Raw genomic sequence first — 17,236 nt, 5'->3', positions numbered from 1 at the left:
AAGACAACTTTTAGTTATTCAGATTGACAATGTGGTGTGCTGTTAACGTGATGTCCCAAGACACCAAAGCAGTTGTAGCTTTCACATTTTCTCAGTCCATATTTGGTCTAACATGTAAAGCTTGCTTGTCTGTTTAACCTGTTCTGTCTGTCTGTAAAGCTCCTAAACAACAGCATGACTAACATGTGTCACAAATTAAAGGAAAAGCAAGGAATGAACTGCCAGAACATCTTCAACACATCTTGGCATGTTTCTGTATTTGTATTAGAAGGATAAAAGCACCGTCTAACACAAAAACTCCCAATGGTGTTCAAAAAGTTTGAGAGCCAATAGCTGCAAAAACCACTGAATGTTTTTACTGTCAGTCCTTTTGGTGAGCCCATGAGGATAGGAGCATTGTCATCTGGAAAGAAACCTCTCCCTTCAGGAAAGAAATGTCTCATCATATGACTAAGGTGATCTGTCTGAATAACTTTGTACTGATTTGTAGTGATACTTTCCTCTAAGGGGACAGGTGGACTCAAACCATTCCAGCAAAATGCCCCTGTTACAGAACAGAGCCTAATTATCACAAGCTACTACATAAACAAGCCAATATAAACAGAAACACATTGGAAGAAGAAGGCTGGATTATATTTTCTTAGTGTTTGAGAGGAAATGGATTATATTTCTCAGTGTTTGAGAGGGAATGGTCATAGATGAGTTAATTACTGTGGATTATTCAATTTTTAATTGGTTAATTACCATTCATAATCATTTGAAGAGATAACAAGTCATAGAGTATACCATTACTATGGCCATAAACAGTTTGTGTGGAAATTCCAACACATCTGACCCATGTAATGTCCAGTCCAGAGTGAATTCCTGCTTCAGGCACTGTGTTCCAAAGATACGTCCTGGATCCATTTGGTCTCTGCCCACGATACAGCAGATAAGGCTCAAATACAATATACAACATGTCTCATGAAATTGATCATTTCCATTTTGGAAAGCCTTATAAAAACATTTGCTATGTAAATGAATTGTACTATCCTTCCTCTTCTGCTAGGGTGAAGTACATGTGTCAGGTTTAAAAAGCACTGCCTTAATATACCATGCTGAGGGCCAGAACACTAATTGTGTTGTGCTGCGCCTCCCACTGCTTTTCAAAGTGCCCTCTTTTATAGGACAAGGACTCCCTTTCCTTTGGGTTTTCACTAGCTCTTGTTCAGAACATCCCATTTGTTCCTTCTGAATCTGATCCAAAACAGTGATTTGTGTGTTTGCTGTTTTAAACAAGACTTGAGGAATGGTTTAAAGATACAATCATTTTTTCCTCATACGTTAAGTGTGAGAAGGTTGCTGTGGAAACACTGTTGCATGTTTACTTCCTAACAGAGAACAGACAGTGAGAACCACGGTTCAGATCTTCTTCATCTGCACTATGAACGTTAGAGTCCAACAACAGGAAAAACAGTGTGTAAAGAGAAAAACACAAGCAACACTGCATTATCAAACTTGCACTTTTTCATTTCCAGGTGCCCCTTTTCTCATTTTCTGTTGACCATTAGTACAATGATGCATCACTTAATAGCCTGTGTCTAAAAAGCTCTTTAGTGGTGATGTGTGTGCATGTTTTCGTGTAGTTGTGTGTATGCGTGCATGTGTCATAGCCTCTCATACGCAGCTCTTACAGAGCGTTTCTGCCCTCTTGAGTGCAACGCTTGTTACCTAGTTACTGCCAAGAGAGTCTTATTTTCAGCATGTCATGCCTCATTGACGTCAGTGATTTTTTTTTTCTTTTGCCTCCTTTCTCTCACGAGTCTGATATTTTTCACTTCAAAACCAAGTATTCTTCAAAATGCCTGGACAAAAACAGCAGACAAAGTCTTGTCCTCTGTAAATATTAATCATGAATAAGACTAATGAGGCAGCCTCTAATCTTGAGTGCTTGAGTGCAGGCTCTGCTGACTACAGATAACCCTTATGCTTTTTCCCCCAAAACTAAATGCGAGAGTAGAGCAACATGAGCAAATGACTCATTTCACTGTATGATTTCAGCCTGTTAGTTTGAGAGACATGCTGTTGTCTTGGTTCACATTTTTCATTTGATACCTTGAGGTAGTGAGGGCCAGGTGAATGGTACTGTTGTTTGTTTATTTATTTATTTATTTATTTATTTATTTATTTATTTATTTATTTATTTATTTAGCATCAAGTCTGAAAAACAGGCTGATTTTCCTCACAAGTTGTATAGTGAGCTAAACACCAGACAAGTTCTGAACCATTAATGGCTATTAACCTTTTGTGTATACAGGAAGCTGATTTGAACTGCAGTTTTGTATATCTAGTCTGATTGTTGCATTATTTATATGATTTGTAGTTGTGTATATAATCTTGCACAGCATGTTTTTTCCTTCTCTATACATGAGTCTGAATGGGCTATCAGTAAAAAGTCACTGGACTTGAACAAGTGCTTTGCAATTTTTAGAAACAAGTTTTTGTATGGTTTAAAAGCAACTACAGTACTCATCTCCTTTCTCAAATAAGGAGTACATTTTTCAGTAGCCCTACACCAAACCAGAAAAATAATAGCACAATACGAACCGTGAAAGCTCATGCAGAGACAGCAAAATAGCACTATCAGTTTTCATTGTAATGTGAGCTGACTGAGCTGTAATATATTACCAGGAAATGTAACTTATAGCTGTGTAATTTGCACTCACACAAATCCAAATAGGCAAAAGAGCCACACGGCTGGAAATGCTGGTTGTAATAGTAACAAGCAGCGATGTGCAATTAGAAATTGAGCATAATTGAAAATGAGCTTTGCTTTGCATCACTCTTACATTTTCTAGCCCTATTAAGTACAGGCCTCCTGCTATTCTTTCTGCTTTAATGCTGAATGTAGCGGTGATAGAAAGGAAATGGGAAACAGTGAAGTACAACGCTTTGTTCACCATGCTACTTCAGACTTAACCAACCTCCCCTTAGTCTTTTTTGCCCTCCCTGCCTTCTCAGAATCAGTCCCCAGACAGCAAGAGCAAGGGCTAATGGAGGCCTGCTCTTGAGCTATTGATTACTCTCTGGTGAGAGGGGGGAAAGCATCACCAACATAGCCAAACATGATTGACTGTAATTCAATAAAAGCAAGAATAAATCTCTCTCTGTCCCTTTCTGATATATTTATTCTTTTTGCTCGAACTATCCTATCTATATTCCCTGATGCACACACTTTCGCTATCTGCTCCAGTCATCCTGGCCTACTGTCTCTACACCAGTTTCACTTGACTTTCTCTCAAGTGTCCTCTGTGGTGCTGAAGTGAAAGATTTCTTTTGGCTCAGGCTTAGAGTCAGTATTAACTGTTTAGAAAATGTGGTGGTGACACATATATGCTTTCGATTAGTACTTTGACTTTACTATCTAATTTGGAATCCTGGGTTTATTACCGCCAGTGATTTGGTTAGGAGTATAAATTCTAATTCAGTTTTCAGAAGAAGAAAAGAGGTGGAGCAGGATTATTGGCAGCTTTTAAGGAGCTTTTACTGACATCAGATTCACCGAGGTCAGATTGCAAAGTGTATGGAACTATTGAAAAAAAACCCTGACACATTTTTGTAGGTATACACAATTATGCCATGGGAGACATACATGCCTGATCCTTCACTTCATCTGTCTTCCATTATCTACCTGTCTTACACATACACACAGACATCATGCAGAATCATTCTACAATGTCCTTTTCACTTTCTGCATACTTAATAACAGCTGGCAAGAGAAGGTTAACTCATGTTTGGGAGAGAGAGAGAGAGAGAGAGAGAGAGAGTGGGGTATAAAAGCTTGACTTTTCTGTATCTAGTGAACATAGTAAGTTTTCTATAATCATATGAGGATGGTAAGGTTCACTGTTATCAAGCTATTTTTTTTTACTCCTGTATGCTATGCTACCCCACATTTCAGAGCTTTTCTCACTGAGCAAGGTTACTTTGGCAGTTTAGTGTAGCAGAACTTGAAGTATGTCATCAGCTGACCTAATTTGGTTGGAATTGCTAATGACAGCAAGGCAGCCTCTTTCACATGAGGATATGAATGAGGGTTACCAAAGTGATGCCCAGTGGTTTTTTGAGCCCTACAGCTTGTGACCTGAATTTACATTGTGGGTTTGAGGTAGGTCTAACCACCAAGCCACGCGTGACCCTCGCAAATGATCGCTCTACTCGATCTTACCGAGCTTTGTTTTGTCGGCGTGTTAGTGCAAACGTTAGGCTGTCTTTCAGTCTTACAGCTAAAGACTGAAAACCTTGATTCAATCACATACTCATACATAAACTTGGTATTGAGGTGGTAGGTCATTTTTGGATTAAATGGCATGGCTGTGTGTTGCAGAGATCTGGATAGCCACAGATTGATGAGGCCTAGTCTGTAGCAGAGAAGGTATAAAGTGTTGCAGTAGTGCTGGCATGTCCTGCCTGCCCTCCTCTCATCCCTCTCTCTTGCCTTATCGGAACTCCTAATTGTCTTTATGAATATTTTATTGGGCAGCAGGAATGGGGTTGGGGGGTGTATGTGGTTTCAAGGTTCTAACAGCTAATGATCCAATCTAAGGGAGGGAATGGAATCAGAGCGCAATGGAGTAAATGAACAGGAGGTAGGAGAAAAAATAAGAAACAGAAGAGAGAGATGTTGCAGTTTATCTGGCCTGATGGCTTGTTCTGGGATAGCTTAAACGCAAGCTTTAGGAAAGGTTAATTTTAGAAGTCCTGCTCTTCATTTACTGTATATTACAGAAGAACAAGTCAAGTTTTACAGTTGGGAATGAGATTTTGAGGTCATTGGGGATGGGTGGCGCACTTTATTGCCATGTCGTTTGCACAGTTTCATTTTCCTGCGAAGCACATGCTATGACTTTGAGATGCCTTCATCCTCAATTCTAAGTTGAATTCCCAGTCTGCTACGGTGTCTCAAAATACCCCCTGACTAAAAGTGTGTTCTTTTTCACTCTGGCAACTAATAGCTTTGTCGAGTCTGATGGTGTTTTGTCTCTGGGCAGCTGCCTTTCTTAGCGGGGTAGCTATTGCTCCCTGCAGTGCAACACACCAGCTAATAGGAGTTTGTCATGTTCATAAAAGCGATAATCTCGGTGGTCAACCACTGGTAATTATCTACCATATATGGCTGAGTCAATATTAAGGCATTCTCTTTCTCGCAGTCTGCCTAGATCAATCAGTCAGACTCCCAAAGTGCACATAAATCCATTTGTTGTGTTTACATGTGGAGGGTTGAGATGTGAGCACACATCAGCATCCTGGGGAGACATATAGAAGTTTATTGTTTTTTCTATACAGCTACTCAGCGATCATAATTACCAAAGAAGTGGGCCCCCCATCATCACACTTCCTGTGAATACAGCTATCAGACAATAGCACCTCAACAGGAAGGACAAGCATGAAGTCACTTCCTGCTCTGAGGTCTGGCCAGCCAGGCTTTTAAGGGCTTTTGAGATTCTCAACAAAATGTTATTTGCGTTAGCTCGTAAAATAATGCTCAACATATATATACTTTATTGGTTATGTTAAAAAAAGAGCAGGAGCATGTCTCCTCTGTAAGCTGTGCAGGTTATTTGTACAGGTAGAAATGCTTGTCAAGCAGATAAAAGACTCGCTAAAGCCACCTTGCTGTAGTCATTTTCATTTTTATTTTGCTCCACACATTAAAACCCACTTTGATGAGCTTCTTAGATAGAACAGCAGGTGGAAGTTCTGTCCGAACACAGTGGCAAGGTTTTAATTTTCCGCATCCCACCTTACCTGTGCAGCCAAGTGGACACTGTTTCTCTACTGATCCACAGGGCCTATTAAAAAAGAGAAAACATGTAACGTTTGTTTTAGAACAGATTTAGTGTCGGTTCACTTCTATTCTGACTTTAATAAATACACAAGGGTGCATCACTACATTCTGGGTTTTTATCAGAGACAGAGGATTAGCTTTCCAACATTTCTAGATTTCAAGTAGTCTTTTTTCTTTCTCCCTCACAGCCCTCTGTCCCTCCTTTTACCCCCAACCTCTCCCCTTCTCTCTCCCTCTCTTTCTCCCATTTCCCTCTCACCCCCCAACCCCTTTCTCCACCCTCCCAGACATTTCCTTCCCAGGTCTATTCCTTCTTTATTTTCAATGTTGGGCTTTTAGACCCACAGTCTCAGTCAACGTTTATTCATATACAGTACATAAATAAGTTAAACTTAAAAAGCCTAGACACAAGATGGTTGAAGCAGGCTAATGGCGTTTTAGAGCATAGAGCCCAGCCATTTCACTGAGAGTATATCACGTGAACAGGTAATGTAGGTGGCTTATGCAAGAGCTTCGCTTGAATGTTATTTTTAGCTTCCCAAAAATCTGTTGAGATTATAATTTGATCAGTAATGGTTGACCTAAACAAACAAATGCTTTTAGCTGGATTTTATGGGCATGTTATGATCAGCTTTCAGCATGCTTTATACACCGTATAGATATTTTCCTTAGATACGTGAGTGGAAAAGTAGGTATTTCAAGGTATTAGTTTCTAATTTCCTAGTCAAGACAAATGAATCGTTTCTGTTGAAGAGAGAGATGCTGGAAAATGTTCAGCTTTGTAATAGAGTAGTACGACGAGTAGGGACATAAAACAGTCTACTTTAGTGTGCCTGTCTGTCTCTCTCCATGTTACTCTCACATATAAACACTCCTGGCTTGATGGCAGCTTCACTGTTTTTCTTTTTCTGGAGGAGGATACTTTTGTAATTTATATGTTTTGAGCAATAGGCATGTGGCTGTTTTGTATAAAGTACAGATCTCTAGATCTCAGATTCCCTTATGAAAGACCGTGTCACCCTGTTCCTTGTGTTTGGAGTTGGAAACATATCCATCTGTGCATGTGCATTAACACTTGGCAACACCTCATACAACGTTGGGGCATTTGTGGATCCAATAAGGTGTCAAATGACAACAAGTGTAATGGTTGTGTTGGTACTTGTTTGGGTACAGGAGGTATTGCAGGGGGTCATAGCTGATGACCTTCAGGCTCCCTTCTAAGGCTATGTTGGTGTGCAGAGGCTGCTGATTGGCTGGGCTGGGCAGCGAGGCGGGTTGGCAGGTGCTGGGGATAGGGCCACCTGTTTAGCCATGTGCTGATTTAGTGATCCGTTTACTAGGAGCCCCAGGCATAGTCCGCAGGACAGCCAAAACGTGCCAAGTCATTTAAGAAGGATTTACGAGTGTGCTGTCCCACTCTTCAGTCTGTAACACTCTCCCTGTCAGAGCTCTTTTATACATATATAGAGTTGGGTTTTCTTCATGTCTCACCCAAGCGTATTATTCCCAGTTCTAGCACTTGAGCCAGCAAAAAAAAAAAAAAAAATGTGGCAGCTCCATCCATCATAGACCTTCACCCCACGGCATGCATGAACAGGCCCTCATTGTTTGGGTGTGTCATAGTGTCTCTGTGTCACATATTTCATGACCTGCATTATGTGCTCATGCTTTGTGCTCTAGTACAAGCACAGGGTGCGCCGCTGGGGTTAGGTTGCCCCGTCCTTATCCCGCCTCCAATCCTCCAGCCCGACCACACTACTGCCCACATAATGAGCAGGTTGGGGCTTTAATTTGCAGGTCCTGATGGAATCTGTGGCACTCTTGGGGAGAAAGTGCATAGTTTCTTGGGTAAACACAGGCGTTCGGGTGCAAAGAGGCCTCAATAAACAGGAAATGACTCAGGAAGGCGTTGCTCGGAAAGAGCGAGCAAAAGCCGCTCTTGCCGACCCACCCATAGTTGTATGGGCAAACGGCACACCTAAGTTGTTAGAGGCAAACCATTAGTGGACATTGCACACTGCAGGATGCAGTGTTTTTTTTTTTGTTTTTTTTTTTTTTTTTTTAAAAGATTTTATGTGCAGGGTGTGTGCATGTGTATGCATTTGTGTGTGTGTGTGTGTGTGTGTGTGTGTGCATGTGTCTTTCAAGATATGCATTTGGTTAAACTTTTGTAAAGCAGCAGGAGTCAAATATGTCTGTTAGAGCACAGTCAAAACAGCTTATGAGCATTAAAGCTTGTGGTGACATTCTATAAAAAAATTGTTTCAGGAACTTTTTAGTACTACATGAACCAAGCTGCACATGGTTATTTTCATAAAAGCATTTTTAATGATCTCAATAAAATAAGTTCTGAATTAAAGCATCATCAATCTATAAATGGTGAAAAAAAGTTTCTTTCCTTCCTGCTATGTACCTGCCTGAGAATGACAGCTGTAACCACTATCCCCTTTCACACCCCCAAAGACACACACATATACTGTCTGACACTTTTTGCTTCAATCCCTTTAACAACATGAATATGACATCAGAAACAAAAATGCAACCCATGTGCCTGTGTATCTTTTTAATAGGTAAGGATATTGATCAGAACAGCTCTACACACTCCCACCCTGGGCTTACTGGGCTTAATTTCACACATGCACAAAAGAAAAATGCTTTTCCATCTAATAGGATCAATACAAATGTGCTCTTTTCTCTTAAAATAATCAGTCCATTTCATGCTCAAATAAGCATTAGTGGCCAGATATGACAATCCATTATTTTAGCACTTGACATGCTCTGTAAGTGGCAAGTGTGCTGGAAGAAACTCAAAGCAGCTTCCAAATGGCTGCGCTGTGGGACCTTCTTATGTGAGGCCGCCATCCAGCTGGGTGGCTTATGTTAACTGAAAAATAATGAAAAATGTATTGAAACGCACACACACACACACACACACGTTAAGCAGGAATATGAGTGTGTATGAGAGATATAGACAGACAATAAAAGAAACGTAAGCTAAACTTCTCTAAAGGGTTTTAAAGTACAGGATAAGAATTAAGAATTCACTATTTCCTCTGCAGTGGCTAATGCAGTAGGCATGGAACAAGCATCACAGTATTAAACACGTTTACCAAATTATTTACTGGGCAGCTGGCTACACTGCACTACTAATACCCTACTGTCTCCTTGATATATACACACACAATGTGGCTATAGACACTGAGACAATTTTTTAATGTCATACATTTTTGCAACTAAGAATTTAGCCAACAGCAGGATAATTGGATAACTTTACTTTCTAAATGTATATTCATAACTGGCCATAGCATAGTATGTGTCTATGTGTGGCCAGTCAGTAACAATGCTGTGCTTGATACACGTCTTCCAGTGCTGCACGCTCTAAAATGTTCCCTTTGTGTCATTGCACTATGAATAATCCACCACCCAAATGATAATGATCAGGGGTTGATCCCTTTTTATTAATGGATGGGATAGAGGCTGATAAACTGTATGCAGCTTGAGATGCTGCACTCGCTAACTGTAGGCCTGCAAAGAATATATACTGTACATAGAGTCAGTGTAGATGTTATGACTGTAGTCACATATGGATACATTACTCTGAATGGACAGGCACAGGTTTTTATTCAAGGTTTCTTCCAGTATCCTGAATTGAACACTTAAACGCTTATCTGTGTCTTAATATAAATTGGCCTGAAATTCACAAAAGAAAGAAGATTCTATTTATAGAGCCATACAGACATACCATTTACTGTGCACATGGCAGCATATCTCTGCAAGAGTCTACAAAAGAAATTCATTTAAAAATGATTAACTTCTGTGATCATTGTAAAGTGTTGTACATTGTTCATCAATAAGCATATCCATCAATATTTTAAAACAAAATCTGTCTGTAATGCCTCATACACACATTATAATGAACTGCTGTTATAGGACTCCAATCTGACTGGCAGCAGCACTATGTCCCAGGCTCACAGCAGATTCTGATATCAGGTCCATTGCACTTTTTTGCTTTTCTGGATTGTAAGAAAAAAAAATATCAAAAGTGGCTATTGGTGTCATCTCTAAGCAACAGTTTGCTGATTTAATATCTTTTGTGAATTAAAAATGGCTTTTTATCCCAGTAGCCTTGTTTTTTTGTTTGTTTTTTTCAGTGTTTTTAGGCAGGTTGTAGGTTTCACAAAAAAAATTTCTAGTTCAAATACAAATTTGGATACAGATGTTATAATAAGACATATAATACCATATATTAAACACGTATAGTACCATTATATTTATATAATATATGTGTGTATATGTATATACTTTGTATCCTCAAACCAGTAAGCCTACATAAGCCTCTGCAATCTCACTGTGTTTGCATGTGCCTGTGTGCATTGTATGTGAATTTTCCAATTTTATTGCAGAAATTAAGAACCAAAGGCCATAGTGACTGTGCCAGTCCTGATCCTGATGACTGTTTTGGCCATAGTCCCCTCATGGATGACCGTTTGGGCAAACTAAATGAAGAGAGCGATTTAATATACAAGCGCTCTGGTGTAAGTACTGCTTTTCTCTTCTGCAGTTTTTTGTTGATCCCTGTTTCTATGTTGATATTCACTACAGGCCTTAAACAAGAAAGAACACAGAGGTTGCGATAGCCCGGACCCTGATGCCTCATATGTCCTCACACCCCACACAGAAGAAAAATATAAAAAAATAAATGAGGAGTTTGATAATATGATGCGAAATCATAAAATCGTAAGTAAATGTAATATTTTTGCTTGGCTTTGTGGCAGAAAGGATGCTCCCTCCTTATTTTGTTTTTCTTCTCCCCCCCCCCTCATTACCCCACCCTACAACCTCTGTCCACGATTTTTATGCAGTTCTTTTGAAGTATTAACCTTTCACATTTTTTTAGTTGGAAGTGTATTTTGTTTTCCTCTGTTCATTATTTATTTCTTCGCTGTTTTTGTACACCCCGATAAGATCACATTGTTTGGATAGGTATCACCCTTTCGGAAAGCTCGACTGCAGACAATATTAGTCTTTGCCTTCATCAAACAATTTACTGAATTTTGCTTAATACCTCATATAATGAGTATTTTTTGTTTTTCTTTTTAACCGTAGAGACTTAGAGATTTACACTGCCGTGAAAAATACTTCCCTAGGACGTCTCCTTTAGTTGGCTGTAGTAGTACGCCTATAGACAGATATGAAGGCTTTAGTGATTGATGCGTTTTACTCCACATGCTGAATTTTTGCATCCTTGTAGATCAGGAAATTGAATCTTTTTCCTTCGGAGCTGCATTATACTTGGGTCATGTGTGAGAGAAAAGGATTGGGGAGAACTTGGTCTCTCTCTTTCTCTGCCTCATGTTCTCCCATTAGAGACCCATTTCCTCGACTGGCCAATTTCTGTAGTCATGAAAAGACATAATCGCTCCCCTTATCTGCTTGCCTCATCTTCCTCCAGACTTTACCAAGCCAAAATGAAGACATTTTATACGACCAGAAGACATTATACATTTTAATTTATTTTTTTTTGTTGTTGTTGTTGCTCGATACAATGGTGATCTTATTGTGCGTGGTGACCATAACATTTTGTACCTGAGACTCTGAGGAGACAAGCCACCTCCACTGTCCAATCTGCACATGAACAAAGCACCACTTCTTTGTGCCATTAACACACTAATAATATCACTAACGTGCTCACTGTAGTGTGCTGCCAATGGAGTGGTTTCACTTTCACTGCTCACACTGATCCACCCAGAAATCACTGAGGTTAATCAGCACTGCACTGTCTTTATATACTGTACTTGATTAATGTGCGTGTGTGTGTGTGTGTGTGTGTGTGTGTGTGTGTGTTCATTTATTGCAACAGAAAGGGAAAAATAACTTAGCTTTTGCACAAATCAGTGAGGTACTGTAAAAGCCTGATCTTAAAAATTGTATCTCTTTTTAAATATATTTGTTGCAGCAGAGTGCAGTGCTGACTACTGCCATGCTGGAATGGTGTTGTCATTCTGATAAATGCATGTTATAATGTGTATGCATTTTCTCTGTGTTCTTATGTGTGTTAACTGAATGAAAAGCGGTCTAAGTGCACAGTGCAAAAGCATCCTATAACAGACAGTTTGCTGTGTTTCTTACTCTGGATAGCTGAAGGTGATCCTGAGATTTTTCTCCTGAGATTACCTTTTTTCCACTGTGCTATCCATCTTCTGGTTTACCCCATTGTTTGTTAAAAGCACTAAAGGCCAGGAGTCATCTTTCACTTCTGATAGATGCCTGAAGATATGTATGTGCTTACACACAAAGCTAATGTTATTCAAATGAATAAAATCCACCTCAACTTCTATGGTGGAAATATGATTTGACATTTTTCTGTAGTATTATATGCCTGTAGATGATAAATTCTCTAATCAAGAGCCACTAAACCTCATTTGTATGTGTGTGTGTGTGTGTGTGTGTATGTATGCATGCGTGTGTTGCTGCTTTGTGTGCGTTGGTTCTCCTCCCTGCAGCCCACAGCTTTGCCGCAGCAGAATTTCTCCATGCATGTGGCCGTGCCGGTGACAAACCCCAACTCCATGAGCTACAACCCCGGGGGCATTCTGAGTAGCCAGGGCCTGCCAGCTGCTGCTACAGCCTCACTAAGTGAAGCCACCATGCTGTCCCCTCCACAGACCTCTCTTCAAAGAAACGTGGTGCCTGCTGGCACCCCACACAGGCCGCCCAGCACGGGCAGCACAGGTCAGTAGAGCGTTACCTCGCACCTTAGGGGTCTAACTGCAAAAAGATGTTGCTTCATGTTTACATCACTGGTGTCTTATTTCCTCCTGATTCTCTTATGTCTTTCTGCTTTGAGGGGTGAACCTGTGGAGAGGTTTGAAGCGCTGGGGGGGAAATAGCTATTTTTTGTCTGCCAGTCATTTTATGGGGCATTTTTGATTTCAAATATCTCAGTAAGTAGTAACAAGTAGCCTAATTTGCTGGAATTGCTCTCTGACAACTGCATGTGGGAACAAAATGAATCTCGATGGAATGCAAAGAATTCTTTGTTAAACTCTTATATATCAATATTTATAATTACTATATGTTCCTCGGTTATGTATGAATCACTTTATGATTAAAGTCTGACTTGACAATTTGGATTTTAAGATTTATTAACAAACTGGTTTGGTTTCACTTTACACTGCTTTATGGTTCCACAGCTTCAGTATTCATGCTAATGATTTTATTCTCAATCAAACCCACTGTGGTTATCATCTTCTACTTGGCTAAGAACTAGTCTCTGAGTCTCTGCTGTAACTCAGTGGTTTAAATGCGATGCATTCTTTAACCTGGACTCCAGATTTTGGTGTCTCCACTACTTTTATGTTGAACTTCTCATTAATGTAACATTTTTAAGTATTGTATTCTGGAGCTAAAAGCAAAATCTAACCGTTATCCCATATGTTTAAGGTTATTTGAGGTTTCCTCTATTAAACACAGTTGTAACGGTGCTAGCAATGTTCCTCTGTGACATCAGTGCAACACAACTAACTTTTCATAGGAACAGCAGAGACACAGATAACAAATTAATTAGCACCAGTGTGGTTAAGCAGTTCTATATTTTGGGTTTGAGGATGGATATTTTTTTAAAATTGTAATGTTATGCAGTTTGCAGTGAGAGCTGATGACTTCCCGAGTCATGGGCAACAGCAGCCTTTAGCAACTAGATGTTTGTGTGTCCAGCAACTTGCCAAAGTTAAGGAAAGTTTGATTTTATTCAAATATGGAGCGACTCGGTGCAGCAACTACCAATGGGAGTGAAGACAGTAGAGTGTACGTAATTCATGGCAAAGAGCACACACTGCTTCTCCCTCATCTCATATATGATATGATGTGTATATACACAACTCAACTTTATATACAAACACATAATTTTTTATTTTATATAGAATTGTATTTTAGCAGCAAGAAAGGTGATTTGTTGTCAGGTGGATGCTTGTTGCTCTACCTACTGATAAACGTTATTACTATGGCAACCAGTAGAAGAAACACCTACAGGTGACTTTATAGTACAGTGACAGGGGACAGCAGTAAAATCACTGTATGTATGAACACAGCTCTCTCTCTGTGTATGTGTGTGTGTGTGTGTGCGTGCATGTGTGTGTGTGTGTGTGCGTGCGTGTGTGTGCGTGTGTGTGTGTGTGTGTGTGTGCGTGCGTGCGTGCGTGCGTGCGTGCGTGTGTGTGTGTGTGCGTGTGTGTGTGTGTGTGTGGGAGAGAGAAAGAGAGAGAGAGAGAGATAGATAGATAGAAATAGGGGGGCTACAGTTTATTAGAGCCTAATGGTTGTTTAGGAATTTGTCATTAATAAACTTCAGTGTGTAGGCTTTTCAGTGCTTCGCTTTACAGCTTTTTAAGAACTGTAAATCCCGCACTACTTTTATGAGTGTGGAGGTCAGAAAGAAAGCATGACTGAAGGTGCAGGCAGGGGAAGTTGCCCTGTTTTGCAGTGTTGCAGAACACTTCTGAGGTGTTGCCACAAAGCCCCCTACACTGACCACAGCTTTGGCTAAACGCTTTTACATACTCCACATACAAATGGTATACACTTCCTGTCAACCCACGCCTGCAGCTGTGTCTGAAAGCTGAAGTTTCATTTCTGCATTGTATGAGTAATATTCATTGACTATGGAAGTGTATGTTTTATTACAACATCCTGCACATTTTCTGATCTGTGGAACAACTAGTTTTAGGAATATAAGACTCATTTTTTTTCCCCCCTCTGTTAAATTTTAAAACATGTTCATCCTTAAAAGTAAAGCTGGGTCATATGACGATGTAATGTACATACTGTTCTACAACATACTACTACTGATAATAATGTGTGTGTGTATAGTGATGATCAGTTTGATTCTAGTGATATTCAAAATAATAAATAGCTAGTTACGTGTAAAATAAATTTGACAGTTTTTCGAGAAACTCGCAGACTGTTTAGGAACAGGCAAAAAATGCTGTGAAGCAAAGATGGCTTAATTTTAATGAAATGAAACATTTCTACATAAATCTTGATACTGTAAAGAGCAATAAAAAGTGATAAATTAAACAAAGTTAATATCTGGCATGACTAATCAGTATTACAAGGATATTATAAGAAAAGATTCTGTAAAAGATATTATAAGAATGAGAAAGTGATTCTCAGAGATATGTTATATGTTACTTTTTGTACTGACATGCAAACATTATTCTGTAACATTTTTCAAAGGAAAAGTAATCTTTGGAATTCTAAAAAATATCTAAAAAGTCATAACAATCATCTAGAACAAAATTCTTCTTCTTCTTCTTCTTCTTCTTCTTCAAAAAAAGGCTGCCTAAGGCTTTAGCGCAATGCTCTTTATACCATGATGCATATTGTGATCGTGCATTTTGCTAATTTCCTAGCTGTGCATTAACACCAATAACACCACGATAATGTGAAGAGCTAATACATGAAGTAAAATCAGGAGTTTCACTATTATTCAGTATTAAATGTGTCTTGCTTGTGGAAACAGTTTTCACGGAAAGCAGAAATCAGCAAATTGCCACCTAAATTCTCGTAATCGCTCTTTGTAGCTGAAAAACTGTTGACATTAGTCCATGAGCTAGCTGCTGTATGAACTTTAGCTATTGTGTGAACTTTATATATGAGTGTAAAATTCAACCAGTACAATGAAGTGAAATTGATTGTATCTACTGTATTTTGTGGTCTGGGGAATTAACTAGAAGCACCTTACTCGTGGTTGAGTTGAGTTTTTCGCTAAGCTTTTTTTTAAAAATGTATTTATTTTTTCCCAGCCAAAAATACTTGACTGTGCTACAGCTTTCTTTTTCTTCAAAATTTGCAAAGCAGCTTTTTTTTAGGTCCTTTTATTTAACAGAAAACTACTTTAATTGGTGAAATTACAAGCACATATTTAATTACTTTCTATGATGGTTGTTAGCTGCTCACATAGGCCGGTGTTTTATGCAGTAATTGCACAGCATTAATATTTCATTTTGTGAATTAGACAGTGTGCTGTCTAGCACATACCTCTGAATCTTTGTGTAGCTAACTGTATCTGCTAACTTTAACATCTGTGTTTTATTCCTTCTGTTTAAATAAATAAAATAAAAACAATAGAATGAGTCTGATCAGTGATACTATCATAGGAAACAGTAGATGAAAGCAAGGACTCATTATAACTGATATTATATAATACATATTTGCTGGAACTCTACATTTAAAACTGTCGTTTATACATTTCTGCTTATTCCAAATCAGCAAAAAGGCAGTGTAGCAGTATTGACAGCCCTGTGCTCTTTCTTCTTCTATACAGCTGTTTTTTTTTGGCTTCTCTGTTCTAGGAGAACTGGAGTACAGTAGCAGCATTTCTTCTCCTTCCGCTGATATTTGGGAATTTAGGTCATGTGCACTCACTTTTGTTACGAGCTTGTGATTGATGGTAAAGTGACTTTGTCCTTTATGAGGACAATAGAAGGAGGTCACCAAGGATTTGTTTCTAAAGCATCTTGCACAGATTGCGTTAACGTCTTGCTAATGTCAGAGAAAGCTTAAAAGGGATCCTGCACCATTATGTGGTAAATGAGGGTTGGTGACCAGCATCGTATTAAAATTAGCATTTTGTTGGCCACTTTGTGTGCAATAGTTTTTTATGGGCTATAAAAGATCACGCCAAGCTGTTGAGTGTCAAAAAAGGCAAAGTCTCACCAGTCAGGTGTGTCCACCTGTCCAGTTGTGTTTTCAACAGAGTGAAGATAAACAGTGGAATACTCAAAAAGTGGTGGCAGCTGCTAGTGTCCCTCTGTCCTGCTGCTTGTGTGTACACACTCTGTTGAAGGACACGCACAAGGTCATGTGTCCAACTGTTCCTCTCTGACAGTTACAAATAGTAAGATTGCCTGTCTCAGTGACAGTGTTGTTACATGGCTGCCTTCTTTTTTCTTTCTTATGCTTATGTTAGATACTGCTGCTATGTTTTGTCCTCTTTGAAAACCATGTCTCTTCGCATGTAAAGGCTTGTCTCTGTAAGTTATGATGGCTAAATCGAATTGGTTTTATGTAGAATTGTATTTGGTAAAAGCAGGTTTTTGAGCAGCTCAGCATTTTGTTTGTCTTTACACCTTAAATACTCAAACAGTTCATTCTGTCAGACAAGCAAATAAACTAGCTGTTTTATTTTAAGCCCCCCTTCTGTTGCTCCCTCCCTCTTGGAGTTTTCTTTCCCCTATTGACATGTGCATCTGTTTTTCCCTGTACTGCAGCAGTCCTTATATGGTTGGTGCAGGCTTGCAAGATAACCTAGCCCAAGCATTTGGGCCATGACATCCCTCTAAGTCGTCCGTACACAATGATCAGACTGGCTGTCATAAGCCCTTGGAGTACGTGACTGGCAGAGACAGG

At 39.3% G+C, this 17,236-nt stretch overlaps 1 protein-coding gene across 8 annotated transcripts in view; it reads left to right on the top strand.

Moving 5' to 3' along the window:
* mef2aa (myocyte enhancer factor 2aa) overlaps positions 1-17,236 on the top strand; it is an 84,836-nt gene that overhangs the window by 51,766 nt on the left and 15,834 nt on the right. For 4 of the 8 annotated variants that reach the window (XM_058388545.1, XM_058388546.1, XM_058388543.1 and 1 more), the window contains 3 exons: positions 10,231-10,362; positions 10,430-10,564; positions 12,331-12,559. In XM_058388545.1, the coding sequence (XP_058244528.1) occupies positions 10,231-10,362; positions 10,430-10,564; positions 12,331-12,559 (496 nt within the window). The remainder of the gene's footprint in view (positions 1-10,230; positions 10,363-10,429; positions 10,565-12,330; positions 12,560-17,236) is intronic. The other 4 variants (XM_058388548.1, XM_058388551.1, XM_058388549.1 and 1 more) reach the window with 2 other exon arrangements.

Source organism: Hemibagrus wyckioides, linkage group LG04 (genome assembly GCF_019097595.1).
Source record: "Hemibagrus wyckioides isolate EC202008001 linkage group LG04, SWU_Hwy_1.0, whole genome shotgun sequence".
NCBI lineage: Eukaryota > Metazoa > Chordata > Actinopteri > Siluriformes > Bagridae > Hemibagrus > Hemibagrus wyckioides.
The sequence above is the reverse complement of the archived record's forward strand: the minus strand, read 5'-3'. Positions and strand labels throughout refer to the sequence as shown.